The 17,522-nt window shown below is 42.8% G+C and overlaps 1 protein-coding gene across 1 annotated transcript in view; it reads right to left on the bottom strand.

Annotated features, from left to right (window-relative positions):
- The window catches only part of mapkbp1 (mitogen-activated protein kinase binding protein 1), a 42,844-nt gene extending 27,519 nt beyond the window's left edge, over window positions 1–15,325 (bottom strand). Inside the window, exons 1-2 of the mRNA XM_074661718.1 lie at window positions 14,841–15,325; window positions 12,208–12,299 (exon numbers count right to left, since the gene is read on the bottom strand). Of these exons, the coding sequence (XP_074517819.1) occupies window positions 12,208–12,299; window positions 14,841–14,963 (215 nt within the window). The 5' untranslated portion in view covers window positions 14,964–15,325. The remainder of the gene's footprint in view (window positions 1–12,207; window positions 12,300–14,840) is intronic.
- Window positions 15,326–17,522: the final 2,197 nt, after the last annotated feature.

A 17,522-nucleotide genomic window follows, 5' to 3' on the forward strand; every position in this document is an offset into this window, starting at 1 on the left:
TGTGGTAATACCACCGGACATAATCCGGTTTCTGATGGTGGCTGTTTGCACTGATCGCAGTGGAATGAGTGGGTTGTTGAAAATCGGCTCCTCCCAAACCCATGGTGTTGGCTCCATACCTGCTCTCCGTGTGGCGTTAAAGAGCGACCACGTCTTCAACATCTCTCTGTAGTAGTCAGGCAGCTCCGCAGTGCTCAGACCTTCATGGGTCATCAGGAAATACTGCCGATCCAGCCCCAAACCGCCAGCCCTCCTCAGCAAAGCCTGTGCCGGCTCCCACCAGCACACGTCGGTCCTGTACAGCAACCGTTGTGCAGCCTGAAGTCTGAAGGCAGCTGCTCTGCTCTCGAGCTCCACCAGGCCCTGCCCTCCCTCCTGTACTGGTAAATACAGGACCGCAGCCTTTAGCCAATGGTGTCCCGACCAGAAGAAATCCACCAGCCTCCTTTGGACCTCCTGCAGAAAACCCCGAGGAGGAACCAATACAGCCAGCCGATGCCACAAGGACGAAGCTGCCAGGTTGTTCATGATGAGCACTCTCCCTCGATATGACACCTGGGAGAGCAGCCACTTCCACTTCGACAACCTTCCTTCCACCGACTGCAGCATCCCTTCCCAGTTCTTCTTGACCCAGCCCTCCGAGCCCAGGTATACTCCTAACACCTTCAGCCCTTCTCTACACCACTGCAGCTGCCCAGGCAGTGGAGGCACCATGTCCTGCCTCCAGTCCCCACATAACAAAGCCTCACTCTTAGCCCAATTAAGTCTCGCTGAGGATGCTCTCTCATAGGTCTGGAGGCAGTTCTCCAAGGCCTGTACGTCCTGCCTGTCTCTGACCAGTACTGAGATGTCATCCGCATAAGCGGAGACCATTACAGGGGTGTTAAAACCGAGCTCCACCACTCTCACTCCTTGCAACCTCTTGCGTATCATCACAAGCAGTGGTTCAATGGCCAGAGTATACAGGAGCCCCGAGAGAGGGCATCCCTGCCTTACACCTCGCCCCACCTCTACAGGCCTACTCAGCCCCCCCCCTACCTTAACTAAACATGAGGCCCCAGCGTACAACACCTTAACCCCTGTAATAAACCTTTCCCCACATCCAAAAGCAGACAGTGTTTTAAACAGGTACCCATGATCCACCCTGTCAAATGCCTTCTCTTGATCGAGGGCTAACAGACCAAAGTTTATATTTGAGAGTCGAGCCAAGTCCAACATGTCGCGTAGTAGGTGGAGATTGTCTATCATTGAGCGACCTGGTACACAGTATGATTGGTCCTTGTGCACAATTGAGTCCAATAAGTTCTTGAGTCTGTTGGCAAGGCTCTTAGAGTAGATTTTAAAATCCGCACAGAGCAATGCCAGAGGTCTCCAGTTCCTCAAGTCGCTCAAATCCCCTTTTTTTGGCAGAAGAGCCAGAACCGCCCGACGGCAGCTCAGAGGTAGCTCCCCTGCTTCCACACATTCACAAAGTACTTCAAATAAGTCTGTTCCAAGTATTGCCCAGAACTTTTTATAAAAATCCACCGGCAGGCCATCGATCCCCGGGGCCCTCCCAGGGGCCATTTGAGAGACTGCCTCACTCAGCTCTTGTAGGGTAATGGGCAAGTCCATACTAGTCTTTTGAGACTCAGAGAGTCTTGGTAGGCCCTCCAGCAAGGTTCCAGTGCACACATTGTCACAAGTTTCAGCAGAAAATAAATCCCCATAAAATTTTGCAGCCCCCTCTCGCATTTCACCCATAACCGAGGTTACCCTCCCATCAGCCAGACGCAGACAGTGCATCTGCTTATCCTCCCCATATTTCCTCTCTAACCCGAAGAAGAATGCACTGGGGGCATCCATCTCCCTTAGCATGGAGAACCTTGACCTCACAAGAGCCCCTTTAGCCTGCTCTTGGAGATATGCCCCAAGGTCTCTACGCAGTTCAGTGAGATTTTTTTCCATTCCTGCTGTGTTGTGACTTACCAGCTCATCTTCAATCCTACTTATGCTACTTTCCAGGCCACCCAACACCCTTTTGACCTCAGCCGTGGAAAAAGCAGAGTATTGCTGGCAAAAGTGTCTGATGTGGGCCTTACCGGCATCCCACCACAAACATAATGAGACAAAATCTCCTCTCCTGGCCCTCCACCTACTCCAAAACTCCTCAAAGCTTGAGCAAAAGGAGGCATCTTGCAGAAGCTTGGTGTTAAGCTTCCAGTATGGAGACCTCAGAGGGCCTGGTGTAATGGAGAGGTGAGCCAGTGCCAGGTGGTGGTCCGAGAAACCAGACGGTACTATGCTCACTTTGACCAGCTTATTACTATGTTGTTTCCAAATGTAGATGCGGTCTAGCCGTGCTGCACTAACCCTATCTGACCCGACCTTTAACCAAGTATATTTTTTGGCATCTGGATGATGGAGCCTCCAGGTGTCTATCAGATCTTTACTTAAAACAATGTCTCTTAAAACCCCAGCAGCACCCACATGTGGCTCCACCCCCCTTCTGTCTAAAAAGGGGTTAATTGTGCAGTTCCAGTCCCCCCCCATCACTAAAACCTCATCCATCCCCACCAAATCCAATTCCTGTCGCAAAGCCCCAAAGAGAGCTCCGCGCTCCCTTCCTGTATTAGGCGCATACACATTTACAAACACAAAGGATTTGCTCCTGATGTTAGCCCTGACCACCAACAGCCTCCCCTTGGACACTTCCTTATGGGAGGTGATGTTTAGTCCAAGTCCTGGCGAGAATAGCACAGCAACACCAGCGCTAAGATTGGTGCCATGACTTAAAACCTGTGCTCCTTTCCACCAGACCCCCCAGTCCACTTCATTTTTTTCATCACTGTGGGTTTCTTGTAAGAACAATACATTAACATGTTTTTGATTTACAAATTCTGCCAACACAGCCCTTTTCCCCTGGTCTCTGGCGCCGTTAATGTTGAGAGTGCCTATACGTAAAACGTCCATAAGAAGAGAAAAGGAAAAGATTGAAAACGTGAACGAGAGGAAAAGCCCCACCAGCAGATGTGCATCATGCAAACTATTCATTTTAAACTGTGATCTATGGTATACCTTTCCTCACTGAAGTAGCCCATTTACTGAGCCTGTACTTCTTTTTGGGAGTCAGGAACGTTGCGTCTGCAGCCTTGGTGGCATGGCTCACAGATTTAAGGAATTTTTTAGAATCTGGGAAGAACCGAGCGAGAGGCACATTTTTCTTGTTTTTGGTTTCATTGAGGAAGTGGTTTAACTCTTTCACTGAGTACAGCTCTTTCTCCTTCTGTTGCTCTGTCTCAGACTCAGATGATGAAGATTCCTCCTCTTCAGACATCATCCCACTTACCTCCCCTTCCACTATATCCCCATCAAGCTCCATCCCTTCTCCCGCTCCTTCCTGCCTACTCTTTGGCGCGGCTCCACCCACAGCCCCTTCCTGACTTACCTCCTGGCCCACCGGGGAAACCTTATCAGGCCGTGACTGCACCCCAGAGGGGTTTCCCTCCTCTACCACCATCGTTCTCCTCTTCACAGACTCACTACGATCCTTCCTTCCCAGGTGTCCATGCCCGGAGGCCTCACCCGCATTGTCCGCTGCCACCTGGGGAGGGGGGCCCCCCTCCACAACCACTGTTGGCTCCGGCCCTGGGAGTGCAACTGTTCCTGGCACCTCTTCGGTCCCACCTGTCCCCCCAGCCTCACCACCTGTTGCCAAACCCTCTTGCCCATCTCCATCCACCTCCTCCAGTACCTCCTGGCCCTGATCTCCCCCTGGTGCCTGTGGTTCTGTACCAGCCTGACTCGGTCCCTTCACTCCTCCTCTCCCTGACCGCCGCTCCGCTGTATCCGCACTGTTCGCCTCCGCTGTAGCCGCGTTGTTCGCCTCCGCTGTAGCCGCGCTGTTCGCCTCCGCTGTAGCCGCGCTGTTCGCCTCCACTGTTACCGCGCTGTTCGCTTCCGCTGTCACCGCGCTGTTCGCCTCCACTGTTACCGCGCTGTTCGCTTCCGCTGTAGCCGCGTTGTTCGCCTCCGCTGTAGCCGCGCTGTTCGCCTCTGCTGTCAGCTGGCTCGAGGTACGACCGGCGTCTCCCTCAGCCCGTTTTGAGTGCGGGCAGGCAAACCTTTTATGCCCGATATCACCACACTCAAAACACCGCAGACTATCTGTGCTCGCATACACTATGTACGAGCTCTCCCCAACCTTCACACTGAAGCTCACATTCAGACTCTGATCTGCGCTCCTCAGATACATGAACACTTGCCTGCGGAGCGATAGAACGTGCTTCAGCCCTGGATCCTTACACCCGAGAGCGATCGGTTTGAACCCGCTTGCAAACTTCCCAAACCGGGAGAGTTCACCTGCCAAAGCATCACTTTTAATGAATGGGGGAACGTTGGAAACGACAACTCTCGTAGCAGGAGCTGAAAGCGGTGACACGGGCACCAACACTCCCTTCACCCAAACACCGCCAGCCATCACCTGGCTAACCAAACTTTCTTTTTTAAGAAAAACCACCACAGCCTTATTCATCCGCGAAGCATAGCCAAGATGTTCGCATCCTACCTGTTCGCCGACCGCTTTCAGGACATCTTCTACCGTAGCACCGCTTTCAGGCACACATCTGATACCGTGGCGAAGCGAGACAGCCTCTGTTCCTCCACCCGACTGTGAAGCCATGCCGGCCGGCCCAGCACAGGGCCCTGCAGGCCTGCACTCCCCCAAACAACACTAAGAACCAGCTCCTGAACCAACCACTTAAACCACTTAAACCACTTAAACCACTTAAACCAATACAATTTAAATAAACCCCCAAAACACCTTCCCGTGAAAAAAGAAATAAAGAGAAAAAAGATAGGAAAACAGGCAGAAGAGGGAAAAGGAAAAAGGGAAATTTACACAGCACACTCCACTCTAAACCCTAACCAACAAACAAACCAACAAACAAACCAACAAACAAACTAACAAAACAAACTAACAAAACAAACTAACAAACTAACAAACTAACAAAACAAACAAAAGATAGAAAACACAATCACGCTCAGACACGCTCTCACCGTCTTCCAGCATGCACTCAGAGACAGAGAGAGAGAGAGAGACAGAGAGAGAGAGAGAGACATGGAGAGAGAGACAGAGAGAGAGAGAGACAGAGAGAGAGAGAGACAGAGAGAGAGAGAGACAGAGAGAGAGAGAGACAGAGAGAGACAGAGAGAGAGAGAGACAGAGAGAGAGAGAGACAGAGAGAGACAGAGAGAGAGAGAGAGACATGGAGAGAGAGACAGAGAGAGAGAGAGACAGAGAGAGACAGAGACAGAGAGAGAGAGAGAGGGAAGAGGAATGATCTCTCTCTTTATCTGTTCTTTTCTTTCTTTCTCTAATAATAATAATAATATTATATAATAATATATAATAATAATATATAATAATAGTTATATATAATAATAATAATATATAATAATAATATATAACAATAATAATAGTTATATATAATAATAAATAAATAATAATAATAATATTATATAATAATAATAATATAACGAAAACTGATTTATTTTTAAATCATTTATTTCCTGTTTGTTTGTCTTCAGCTTTCTAAAGAATGTCAACATTTTATAAATACTACTACTACTATTTAAAACTATACTATTTTGAAGTACTTGTACTTGTAGTATTTCCATCCTATGCTACTTTACACTTTTTACTTCACTACGTTTATTTAAGAGCTTGAGTTACTTTATAAATTATGATCAGTTTATTAAACAGTTAATCAGAATGACTTCCTCCTCCTCCTCTTCATCAGCCCACGCCCTCCTCTGATTGGACGGCTTTGTGTGACTCGGGAGGACGTTAACAGCTGGACGTCCCTCTGACATCCCCATCATTCCTCTGGGTTCAGATCTGAGACTGACGGAATCAACACGGAGCCCCTGAACGCCTCACAGAGCCGTGGTGTCAGGAAACGGGTCGACTCATCGACGGAGAGTTAGTGGTTACCGACGGTAACGCTTCCTGTTTGTGGAGCTCCGGCAGAACTAAATAACAGAAGAAGAAGCTACCGAACTGTCCTGATGATCTGATCAGCTCTCTACTGCCGGACCGCCCGGTCCCTTTGCTGGACCACCAGGCGGACTACGTCCAACACTTTAGACCTCGTCACTGTTAAACCTCCAAATGTCCCCCTTCAGTCAGAAACCCTCATCAGCATGTTTACGGTTCTAACAGGGACCTGGTCCGTCAGGTTCCTGATGACGTAACGTTGACTGACAGCTGACGGTTGATCCTCCAGACCTCAACAAACACCACGTGGTCTCTGACCTTCAGAGTCTAATCCTGTATCTGTTGACTGAGCTCCACCCTGAACCATGAAACACTCTTTAGTGGATCCAACAGGACCTCCTCAACCACACTGGGATCACTTCAGGAACTACAGAAACCCCCTGACAACCTCCTTGGAAGTGGACCACTGAGACCTCCACACAAGGACTCCAAGAATCCCCTCAAGAATCCTTAAAACCCCCTTAAAGACTCCTGAAACACCCTCACAGATCCCTGGAACCCTCTGAAAGACTATAGAGACCCCTCCAGAACTACAGAAACCCCCTGAGAACCTCCTTGGAGGTGGACCACTGAGGTGGAGGCAGATGGCGGTTCACCCAGAGCCTGGTTCTGCCGTAGGTTCCTACCCGATGCTCATGGGGGATCTGGGGTTTTCACCTGATTTGGTGTGAATGCAGCCTTAGAACCACTGAAACCTCTGGAGAAACATCTGGACCACTGACACCCCCTCAAAAACTCCCGGAACCCCTCAAGAATTCCTAAAGGAAGACCCAAAGGAACCCTTACAGACCCTTTAGACCGCAGTGTGTGTGTGTGTGTGTGTGTGTGTGTGTGTGTGTGTGTTGCTTCTGTAAACACATGATGCGTTTAATCTGATAATCTGCTCCTCATGACATCATCCTCTAAATCCTTTAAATCCTCAACGTGAGACAAACGCTTCACCTTCCTCACAGACTCTACTACTACTGTAGTACTACTACTACTACTACTACTACTGTAGTACTACTACTACTATAGTACTACTACTACTACTACTACTGTAGTACTACTACTACTATAGTACTACTACTACTACTACTATAGTACTACTACTACTACTGTAGTACTACTACTACTATAGTACTACTACTACTACTACTACTGTAGTACTACTACTACTACTACTACTGTAGTACTACTACTACTATAGTACTACTACTACTACTACTACTGTAGTACTACTACTACTATAGTACTACTACTACTACTACTATAGTACTACTACTACTACTGTAGTACTACTACTACTATAGTACTACTACTACTACTACTACTGTAGTACTACTACTACTACTACTACTGTAGTACTACTACTACTATAGTACTACTACTACTACTACTACTGTAGTACTACTACTACTATAGTATTACTACTACTACTACTATAGTACTACTACTACTACTACTACTGTAGTACTACTACTACTATAGTACTACTACTACTACTACTACTGTAGTACTACTACTACTATAGTACTACTACTACTACTACTACTGTAGTACTACTACTACTACTACTACTGTAGTACTACTACTACTACTACTACTATAGTACTACTACTACTACTACTACTACTGTAGTACTACTACTACTATAGTACTACTACTATAGTACTACTACTACTACTACTACTATAGTACTACTACTACTACTACTACTACTACTGTAGTACTACTACTACTACTACTGTAGTACTACTACTACTATAGTACTACTACTACTACTACTACTGTAGTACTACTACTACTATAGTACTACTACTACTACTACTACTGTAGTACTACTACTACTACTACTACTACTGTAGTACTACTACTACTATAGTACTACTACTACTACTACTACTACTGTAGTACTACTACTACTATAGTACTACTACTACTATAGTACTACTACTACTACTACTACTACTGTACTACTACTACTACTACTACTGTAGTACTACTACTACTATAGTACTACTACTACTACTACTACTACTACTGTAGTACTACTACTACTATAGTACTACTACTACTACTACTACTGTACTACTACTACTACTACTACTACTGTAGTACTACTACTATTACTACTACTACTACTACTACTGTAGTACTACTACTATTACTACTACTACTACTACTGTAGTACTACTACTACTATAGTACTACTACTACTACTACTGTACTACTACTACTACTACTATAGTACTACTACTACTACTACTGTAGTAATACTACTACTACTACTGTAGTACTACTACTACTACTAATACTACTACTACTACTACTACTGTAGTACTACTACTACTATAGTACTACTACTACTACTACTGTAGTACTACTACTACTACTACTACTGTAGTACTACTACTACTACTACTGTAGTACTACTACTACTACTACTACTGTAGTACTACTACTACTATAGTACTACTACTACTACTACTGTAGTACTACTACTACTATAGTACTACTACTACTACTACTGTAGTACTACTACTACTACTATAGTACTACTACTACTGTAGTACTACTACTACTACTGTAGTACTACTACTACTATAGTACTACTACTACTACTATAGTACAACTACTACTACTATAGTACTACTACTACTATAGTACTACTACTACTACTGTACTACTACTACTACTACTACTACTGTAGTACTACTACTACTACTATAGTACTACTACTACTACTACTACTACTACTACTACTACTACTACTGTAGTACTACTACTACTACTACTATAGTACTACTACTACTACTACTACTGTAGTACTACTACTACTACTGTAGTACTACTACTACTACTATAGTACTACTACTACTACTACTACTACTACTACTACTACTACTACTACTGTAGTACTACTACTACTACTACTATAGTACTACTACTACTACTACTACTGTAGTACTACTACTGCTACTGCAGTACTACTACAAGTTTTTCCTTCTCAAGTAAATGTACAGGCGTAAATCCTGGTGATCGTTGAGCTTCAACCCCCACTTCTATATAGATTGTGATATATTATATATATATCATGGTTTCCGGTGGGGGCTGCACTTTGTCTCCAATCCCGTTGGTGATGTTCATGGACAGGATATGGAGGCGTAGTCGGGGGGAGGAGGATTTGCAGTTCGGTGTGATGAGGATCTCATCGCTGCTTAATGCAGATGATGTGGTCCTGTTGGCATCATCGGTCTGTGACCTCCAGCACTCACTGGATCGGTTCGCAGCCGGGATGAAGATCAGCACCTCGAAATCTGAGGCCGTGGTTCTCAGCAGGAAACCGGTGGATTGCCTACTCTGGGTAGGGAACGAGTCCTCACCCCAAGTGAAGGAGTTCAAGTACCTCGGGGTCTTGTTGGCGAGTGAGGGGACGATGGAACGTGAGATTGGAGTGGGAGAATCGGAGCAGCGTTGTGTAGAAAAGAGCCGGAAGCTGAGCCGGAAGGCAAAGCTCTCGATTTACTGGTCAGTCTTCGTTCTTACTCTCACCTCTGGTCATGAGGGCTGGGTCAGGACCCAAAGAACTAGATCTACCGGTCAGTCTTCGTTCTTACTCTCACCTCTGGTCATGAGGGCTGGGTCAGGACCCAAAGAACTAGATCTACCGGTCAGTCTCCGTTCCTCCTCTCACCTCTGGTCATGAGGGCTGGGTCAGGACCCAAAGAACTAGATCTACCGGTCAGTCTCCGTTCCTCCTCTCACCTCTGGTCATGAGGGCTGGGTCAGGACCCAAAGAACTAGATCTACCGGTCAGTCTCCGTTCCTCCTCTCACCTCTGGTCATGAGGGCTGGGTCAGGACCCAAAGAACTAGATCTACCGGTCAGTCTCCGTTCCTCCTCTCACCTCTGGTCATGAGGGCTGGGTCAGGACCCAAAGAACTAGATCTACTGGTCAGTCTCTGTTCCCACTCCCACCTCTGGTCATGAGGGCTGGGTCAGGACCCAAAGAACTAGATCTACTGGTCAGTCTCTGTTCCCACTCCCACCTCTGGTCATGAGGGCTGGGTCAGGACCCAAAGAACTAGATCTACCGGTCAGTCTCCGTTCCTCCTCTCACCTCTGGTCATGAGGGCTGGGTCAGGACCCAAAGAACTAGATCGCGGGTACAAGCGGCTGAGATGTGTTTCCTCAGGAGGGTGTCTGGCGTCTCCCTCAGAGATAGAGTGAGAAGCTCAGTCATCATTATCATTATCATCCTCATCCTCATCACCCCCATCATCCTCATCACCCCCATCATCCTCATCACCCCCATCATCATCATCATCATCATCCTCATCACCCCCATCATCCTCATCACCCCCATCATCCTCATCACCCCCATCATCCTCATCACCCCCATCATCATCATCATCATCATCCTCATCACCCCCATCATCCTCATCACCCCCATCATCCTCATCACCCCCATCATCATCATCATCATCATCCTCATCACCCCCATCATCATCATCATCATCATCATCATCATCCTCATCATTATCACCATCATCGTCATCATCCTCATCATTACATCATCATCATCACCATCATCCTCATCCTCATCACCCCCATCATCCTCATCACCCCCATCATCATCATCACCCCCATCATCACCATCATCATCATCACCATCATCCTCATCACCACCATCATCCTCATCCTCACATCATCATCACCATCATCATCACCATCACCACCATCATCCTCATCCTCACATCATCATCACCATCATCATATCATCATCACCATCCTCATCCTCATTACATCATCATCATCATCCTCATCCTCATTACATCATCATCCTCATCACCATCATCACCATTATCATCATCCTCATCACCATCCTCATCATCACCATTATCATCCTCATCACCATCCTCATCATCCTCACCATCATCATCCTCATCATCATCCTCATCACCATCATCATCCTCATCATCATCACCATCACCATCACATCATCATCATCACCATCATCCTCATTATCACCATCATCGTCATCGTCATCATCCTCATCACCATCATCACCATCATCCTCATCATCATCATCGTCATCCTCATCATTACATCATCACCATCATCCTCATCATCCTCATCGTCATCATCCTCATCATTACATCATCACCATCATCCTCATCATCGTCATCGTCATCATCCTCATCATTACATCATCACCATCATCCTCATCCTCATCATTATCACCATCATCGTCATCATCCTCATCGTCATCATCACCATCATCCTCATCACCTTCACCACCATCATCCTCATCCTCACATCATCATCACCATCATCCTCACATCATCATCATCATCATCATCCTCATCATCATCACCATCACCACCATCATCCTCACATCATCATCCTCATCACCATTATCATCATCCTCATCCTCATCACCATCACCATCCTCATCACCATCACCACCATCATCCTCATATCATCCTCATCCTCATCACCATCACCACCATCATCCTCATCCTCACATCATCATCACCATCCTCACATCATCATCATCCTCATCATCATCACCATCACCACCATCATCCTCACATCATCATCCTCATCACCATCCTCATCCTCATTACATCATCATCATCATCCTCATCACCATCCTCATCATCCTCATCACCATCCTCATCATTATCATCATCCTCATCATCCTCATCATCACCATTATCATCATCCTCATCACCATTATCATCATCCTCATCCTCATCACCATCACCATCCTCATCACCATCACCACCATCATCCTCATATCATCCTCATCCTCATCACCATCACCACCATCATCCTCATCCTCACATTATCATCACCATCACCATCCTCATCACCATCACCACCATCATCCTCATCCTCACATCATCATCATCACCATCATCCTCATCCTCACATCATCATCATCATCATCCTCATCATCATCCTCATCACCATCCTCATCCTCATTACATCATCATCCTCACCATCACCATCATCATCATCCTCATCACCATCATCATCATCATCACCATCACCATCACCATCACCATCATCATCATCCTCATCACCATCATCACCATCACCATCATCATCATCCTCATACAACCATTGATTCATTCACAGAGACCCAGAGAGCATCAGAAGCAGCATCAGTGTGTTCTCACCCGGCGGGATACGCCAGCAGTCCAGTTCGGGGGTCGCAGGCCAGCGCTCGGTTCCCTGGAGCTGTGATACCCAGAACCTTCTCCAAGGTCACCTGGAGGGCAAAGGTCACCAGTTATTAGTTACAGTCAGACACCTGAACACAAGTTCTGGAGACAGACAGTCACAGACTTACTTCAGGCTCCATGCTGCTAAACAGAGTCCTGAACTAAACGTGTCTCTCGTCCAATCAGATGGTTGTTTAGTCCGTCAGCGTCTCGCTCACTTTAACCCGGACTAAACTTAGTCCTGTCTAACTGGTCCTCTTCACAGTTTGTTCACGGCCATTAGCGTGTTAGCGTGTAATCAGCAGGCTGCTCTGTGATCTGTGCAGCTCGATGCTAAGCTAAGAGCTAACAACAGTCTGCTGTGTGTCGTCCTCTCACATGACTCTTTCCCTCCCTCTGAACCGGACTCTGTCTCCTCTTCTTCGTCTCCTCGTCCTCACATCCAGCTGATAACAATCACCAGCTGAGAAGAGTCACATCTGGACCTGAACCCTCGTCACATCTGGACCTGAACCCTCGTCCCCTTCTGCTGAATATAATCCATCAATCTGATTTCCATAGATGTATTTAGTATCTACAGTTCCCTTTGTTAACACCTTATTTTGAAAAGCGGACGTAGTCCCACGTGTTTACTTCCTGTAACTTCTCCAAGGTGGTCTCTAGCTCTCCCATCAGCTCCGTTCTCTTTATCCATCCATGGTCAGCTCCATCGGAGCCGTTTCAATGCAGAGAACATAAATGTCAGTATCTGGGTGCTCTACAGTCGTAGCGTCGGCCCGTTTGACCACGGAGACGAGAGCGACGGCCGGCTCCACCGCCACATTACCACCATACCATAACGTTACCGCCATACCATAACGTTACCGCCATACCATAACGTTACCTCCATACCATAACGTTACCTCCATACCATAACGTTACCGCCATACCATAACGTTACCTCCATACCATAACGTTACCTGCTAACTTTTTCACACTTTTTCAGATATTTTTTGACATTTTTCAGCCTTTTTTTCAGATGTACTTCAGATGTTTTTCAGACTTTTATTCAGACATATTTCGGGCCATATTTCAGACATACTTTGGCATTTTTTCTGCCATTTTTCAGACATATTTCAGACACTTTTTGGCGTTTTTTTCTGCGTTTGTTCGGACTTCTTTTCTTATATATTTTCAAACATTTTCTGTCCTTTTTCTGACTTTTTTTTAGCCTGTGTTCAGACATATTTTCATACATATTTCGGCCTTTTTGGGTCTTTTTTTGGGCCATATTTCGGACATACTTTGGCATTTTTTTGGCTTTTTTTCAAACTTTTATTCAGATATATCAGCCTTTTTTCTGACATATTTCGGACTTCTGTTTGAAAATAATTTTGCCTTTTTTTAGAAGTCAGCGTGCAGCTTTAGCAGTGATGTCTAGCTCTGCTTTTCCTGTCAATGTGTGAAACCCAAAGTGTTTCCATCCTTTACTGGATGTATCAGTCTTTGTATATATATATATATATATATATATATATATATATATATATATATACATATACACACACACAACAGCACAATAGGTCCTCTGTAAACTGGCCCATGTCTGGTCCTGGACTGGGTTAACTGGTTTAACTGGGTCGGACTGCTCAGTGAAACACACAGAGATGAATCATCCCGTCAGTCTGTTTGTCCCTGCAGGGCTTCTGTCCATCACTCACTCAGCCAACTTAAACTCCCACAATGCTTTGTGTTGTGTGTGTGTGTGTGTGTGTGTGTGTGTGTGTGTGTGTGTGTGTGTGTGTGTGTGTGTGTGTGTGTGCTAGTGTGAAATATGCCAACACAGCAGAAAGCGTCATCTGTCCACACAGCATGCAGTAAATTATCCGGAACACATTATTAATGTTATTATTATTATTATTATTATTATTATTATTATTATTAGTAGTAGTAGTAGTAGTAGTAGTATCAGTAGTAGTATTGATAATATAATTATGTAGTTAAAGTATATTTGATACAAGGATAGGCTCATTTATTATTATTAATTATTATCTAATTATTAACGTTTATTTATTTATTTTTTCAATATTTGTTTTAAAAACAAAAAGAAATGTTGATAATTGGAATTTAATTGTAAAATAAACATTAATAAAAATAAATCTTCAAAAAAATTTATCTGACACACTGAACAAATGTCTAATAATAAAATATATTAATTAATTAATTAAAAGCAATAGTTTATATCTTTGTGAGGATGTCAGTTTAAAATATATATATATATATATATATTTCTATAAACACACAACTGTTCAGCTCTTTAAAAACAGACACTTTAATTTATCTTTTGTTTATTCATATTTTCTAATGTGCATGTTTCTATTTTATATTTTGTCTCTGTGTTGATTTATTATTTTAATAATAAATACAAACTCTGTTAATTTGTAGTCTTTTACCAAGTTGCTGGTGTATATTCACTAACTAGTCAATCAACTAATTGATTAATCGACTATGAATCACACACACACAAGTCATCATCAGTGTGAGTGAGTGTGTGTGTGTGTGTGTGTGTGTGTGTTTGAGAGTGCGTGTGTGTGCGTGTGTGCGCGCACCTTGCCGCTGAGCTCCTCTTTGTGCCGCGCCGCGTTGCCGCTCCGCCGCCTCAGTTTGATGGACGGAGAGCGCAGCAGGTTCTTGATCCGGCTGCGGATCGTTCCGCTTCCCTCCGCGCTCATCGCTGCTAGCTGCTAGCTCTCCTGCTAGCTGCTAACTGTTATAGCTGCTAACTGTTAGCTGTTAGCAGCGTCTCACTGCAGCTCGCTGCTCTGCCGCTCCTCCGCCGCTACCGCTGCTGCTGCTGCTGTCATGCTGTCTGCGGGCCGAGCCGAGCCGGGCCGAGCCATTGGTGGGTTCGGGTAGACTACCTCTGGTTCTGGTTCTGGTCCTGGTTGTGGTCTGATCCGTCCAGTGGATCCGGTTCTGCCGCTCCGCTGCTCCGCATCGTCCTCCTCCTTCGCCGCAGCGCAGACTTCACGAAGCGGCTCGAGCCGAGCAGACAGAGCTGAGCCGCACGCGACCAAATCACCAACACTTCCGGCTAGGCTTTTCAGAATTAAACTGCTAGGCTCTCTGGCTGGGAGCTGATGAGAATTATAACTTCATTCTTTTTTCATAAAAATCTCAATAAATAAACAAATATATGAATAAATAAATAAATATACGAATAAATAAATACATGAAAAAATAAATAAATGAATAAATAAATAAATAAAATATGAAATATGAGAACAAAATCGACAATGTCGTGCTTTTATTTTGACGGTAAAGCTTCCTCACTCTCGGTGACGTCGTGTCTGACGTCGTGACGTAGTGACACATCTGACGCTGCAGTGATCGCAGTATGACGCAGCGTCGCTCCCCAGCGGCAGAAACACGAACTGCAGCTTTACGCTCAACATCTTTCTTTTCTAGTTATCGATAAATAATTGATTATTGATTTATTGATTTCTATCTTGAAAAATTAATTCAAGTGGATTTATTTTGTTAATAATAAATAAATGTTGTTTATTGTTATTTTCTCTTTTCAAAAGCCAGACTTAAACAAGAGTATGGAGGCAAAGAAAGGCAGATATCATTTGAATGTTACAACTAAAAATGGATCCATTTCTATATTATGTTATGTTTATTATCCAATTTTTATATTGCACCCATTTTTATGTTGGACCAATTTTTTATATAGAACCAATTTTTTATATGGGACCAATTTTTATATAGAACCAATTTTTATATTGGATCAATTTTTGTATTGGACCAAGTTTTATATTGGATAAATATTTGTATTAGACCAATTTTTATTTTGGATAAATTTTTGTATTGGACACATTTTTATATTGGATCAATTTTTATATTGGATACATTTTTATATTGGATCAATTTTTGTGTTGGACCAATTTTTATATTGGATCAATTTTTGTATTGGATAAACTTTTGTATTGGAACAATTTTTGATTTGGATACATTTTTATACTGGATCAATTTTTATATTGGACCAATTCTTATATTGCACCCATTTTTATGTAGGACCAATTTTTATATAGAACCAATTTTTATATTGAACCAATTTTTATACTGGATACATTTTTGTATTAGACCAATTTTTATATTGGATCAATTTTTGTATTGGATCAATTTTTATATTGGATACATTTTTATATTGGATACATTTTTTGTTGGACCAATTTTTATATTGGATCAATTTTTATATAGAACCAATTTTTATATTGGACACATTTTTATATAGAACCAATTTTTATATTGGACAAATTTGTATATTGAACCAATTTTTATATTGGATACATTTTTGTATTAGACCAATTTTTATATTGGATACATTTTTGTATTGGATCAATTTTTATATTGGATACATTTTTATATTGGATCAATTTTTGTGTTGGACCAATTTTTATATTGGATCAATTTTTATATAGAACCAATTTTTTATATTGGACCAATTTTTATATAGAACCAATTTTTATATTGGATCAATTTTTGTATTGGACCAAGTTTTATATTGGATAAATATTTGTATTAGACCAATTTTTATTTTGGATACATTTTTGTATTGGACACATTTTTATATTGGATCAATTTTTATATTGGATCAATTTTTGTGTTGGACCAATTTTTATATTGAATCAATTTTTGTATTGGATAAACTTTTGTATTGGAACAATTTTTGATTTGGATACATTTTTATACTGGATCAATTTTTATATTGGACCAATTCTTATATTGCACCCATTTTTATGTAGGACCAATTTTTATATAGAACCAATTTTTATATTGGACAAATTTTTATATTGAACCAATTTTTATACTGGATACATTTTTGTATTAGACCAATTTTTATATTGGATCAATTTTTGTATTGGATCAATTTTTATATTGGATACATTTTTATATTGGATACATTTTTTGTTGGACCAATTTTTATATTGGATCAATTTTTATATAGAACCAATTTTTATATTGGACACATTTTTATATAGAACCAATTTTTATATTGGACAAATTTGTATATTGAACCAATTTTTATATTGGATACATTTTTGTATTAGACCAATTTTTATATTGGATACATTTTTGTATTGGATCAATTTTTATATTGGATACATTTTTATATTGGATCAATTTTTGTGTTGGACCAATTTTTATATTGGATCAATTTTTATATAGAACCAATTTTTATATTGGACACATTTTTATATAAAACCAAATTTTATATTGGACCACAT

Source organism: Sebastes fasciatus, chromosome 15, assembly GCF_043250625.1.
Source record: "Sebastes fasciatus isolate fSebFas1 chromosome 15, fSebFas1.pri, whole genome shotgun sequence".
Lineage (NCBI taxonomy): Eukaryota > Metazoa > Chordata > Actinopteri > Perciformes > Sebastidae > Sebastes > Sebastes fasciatus.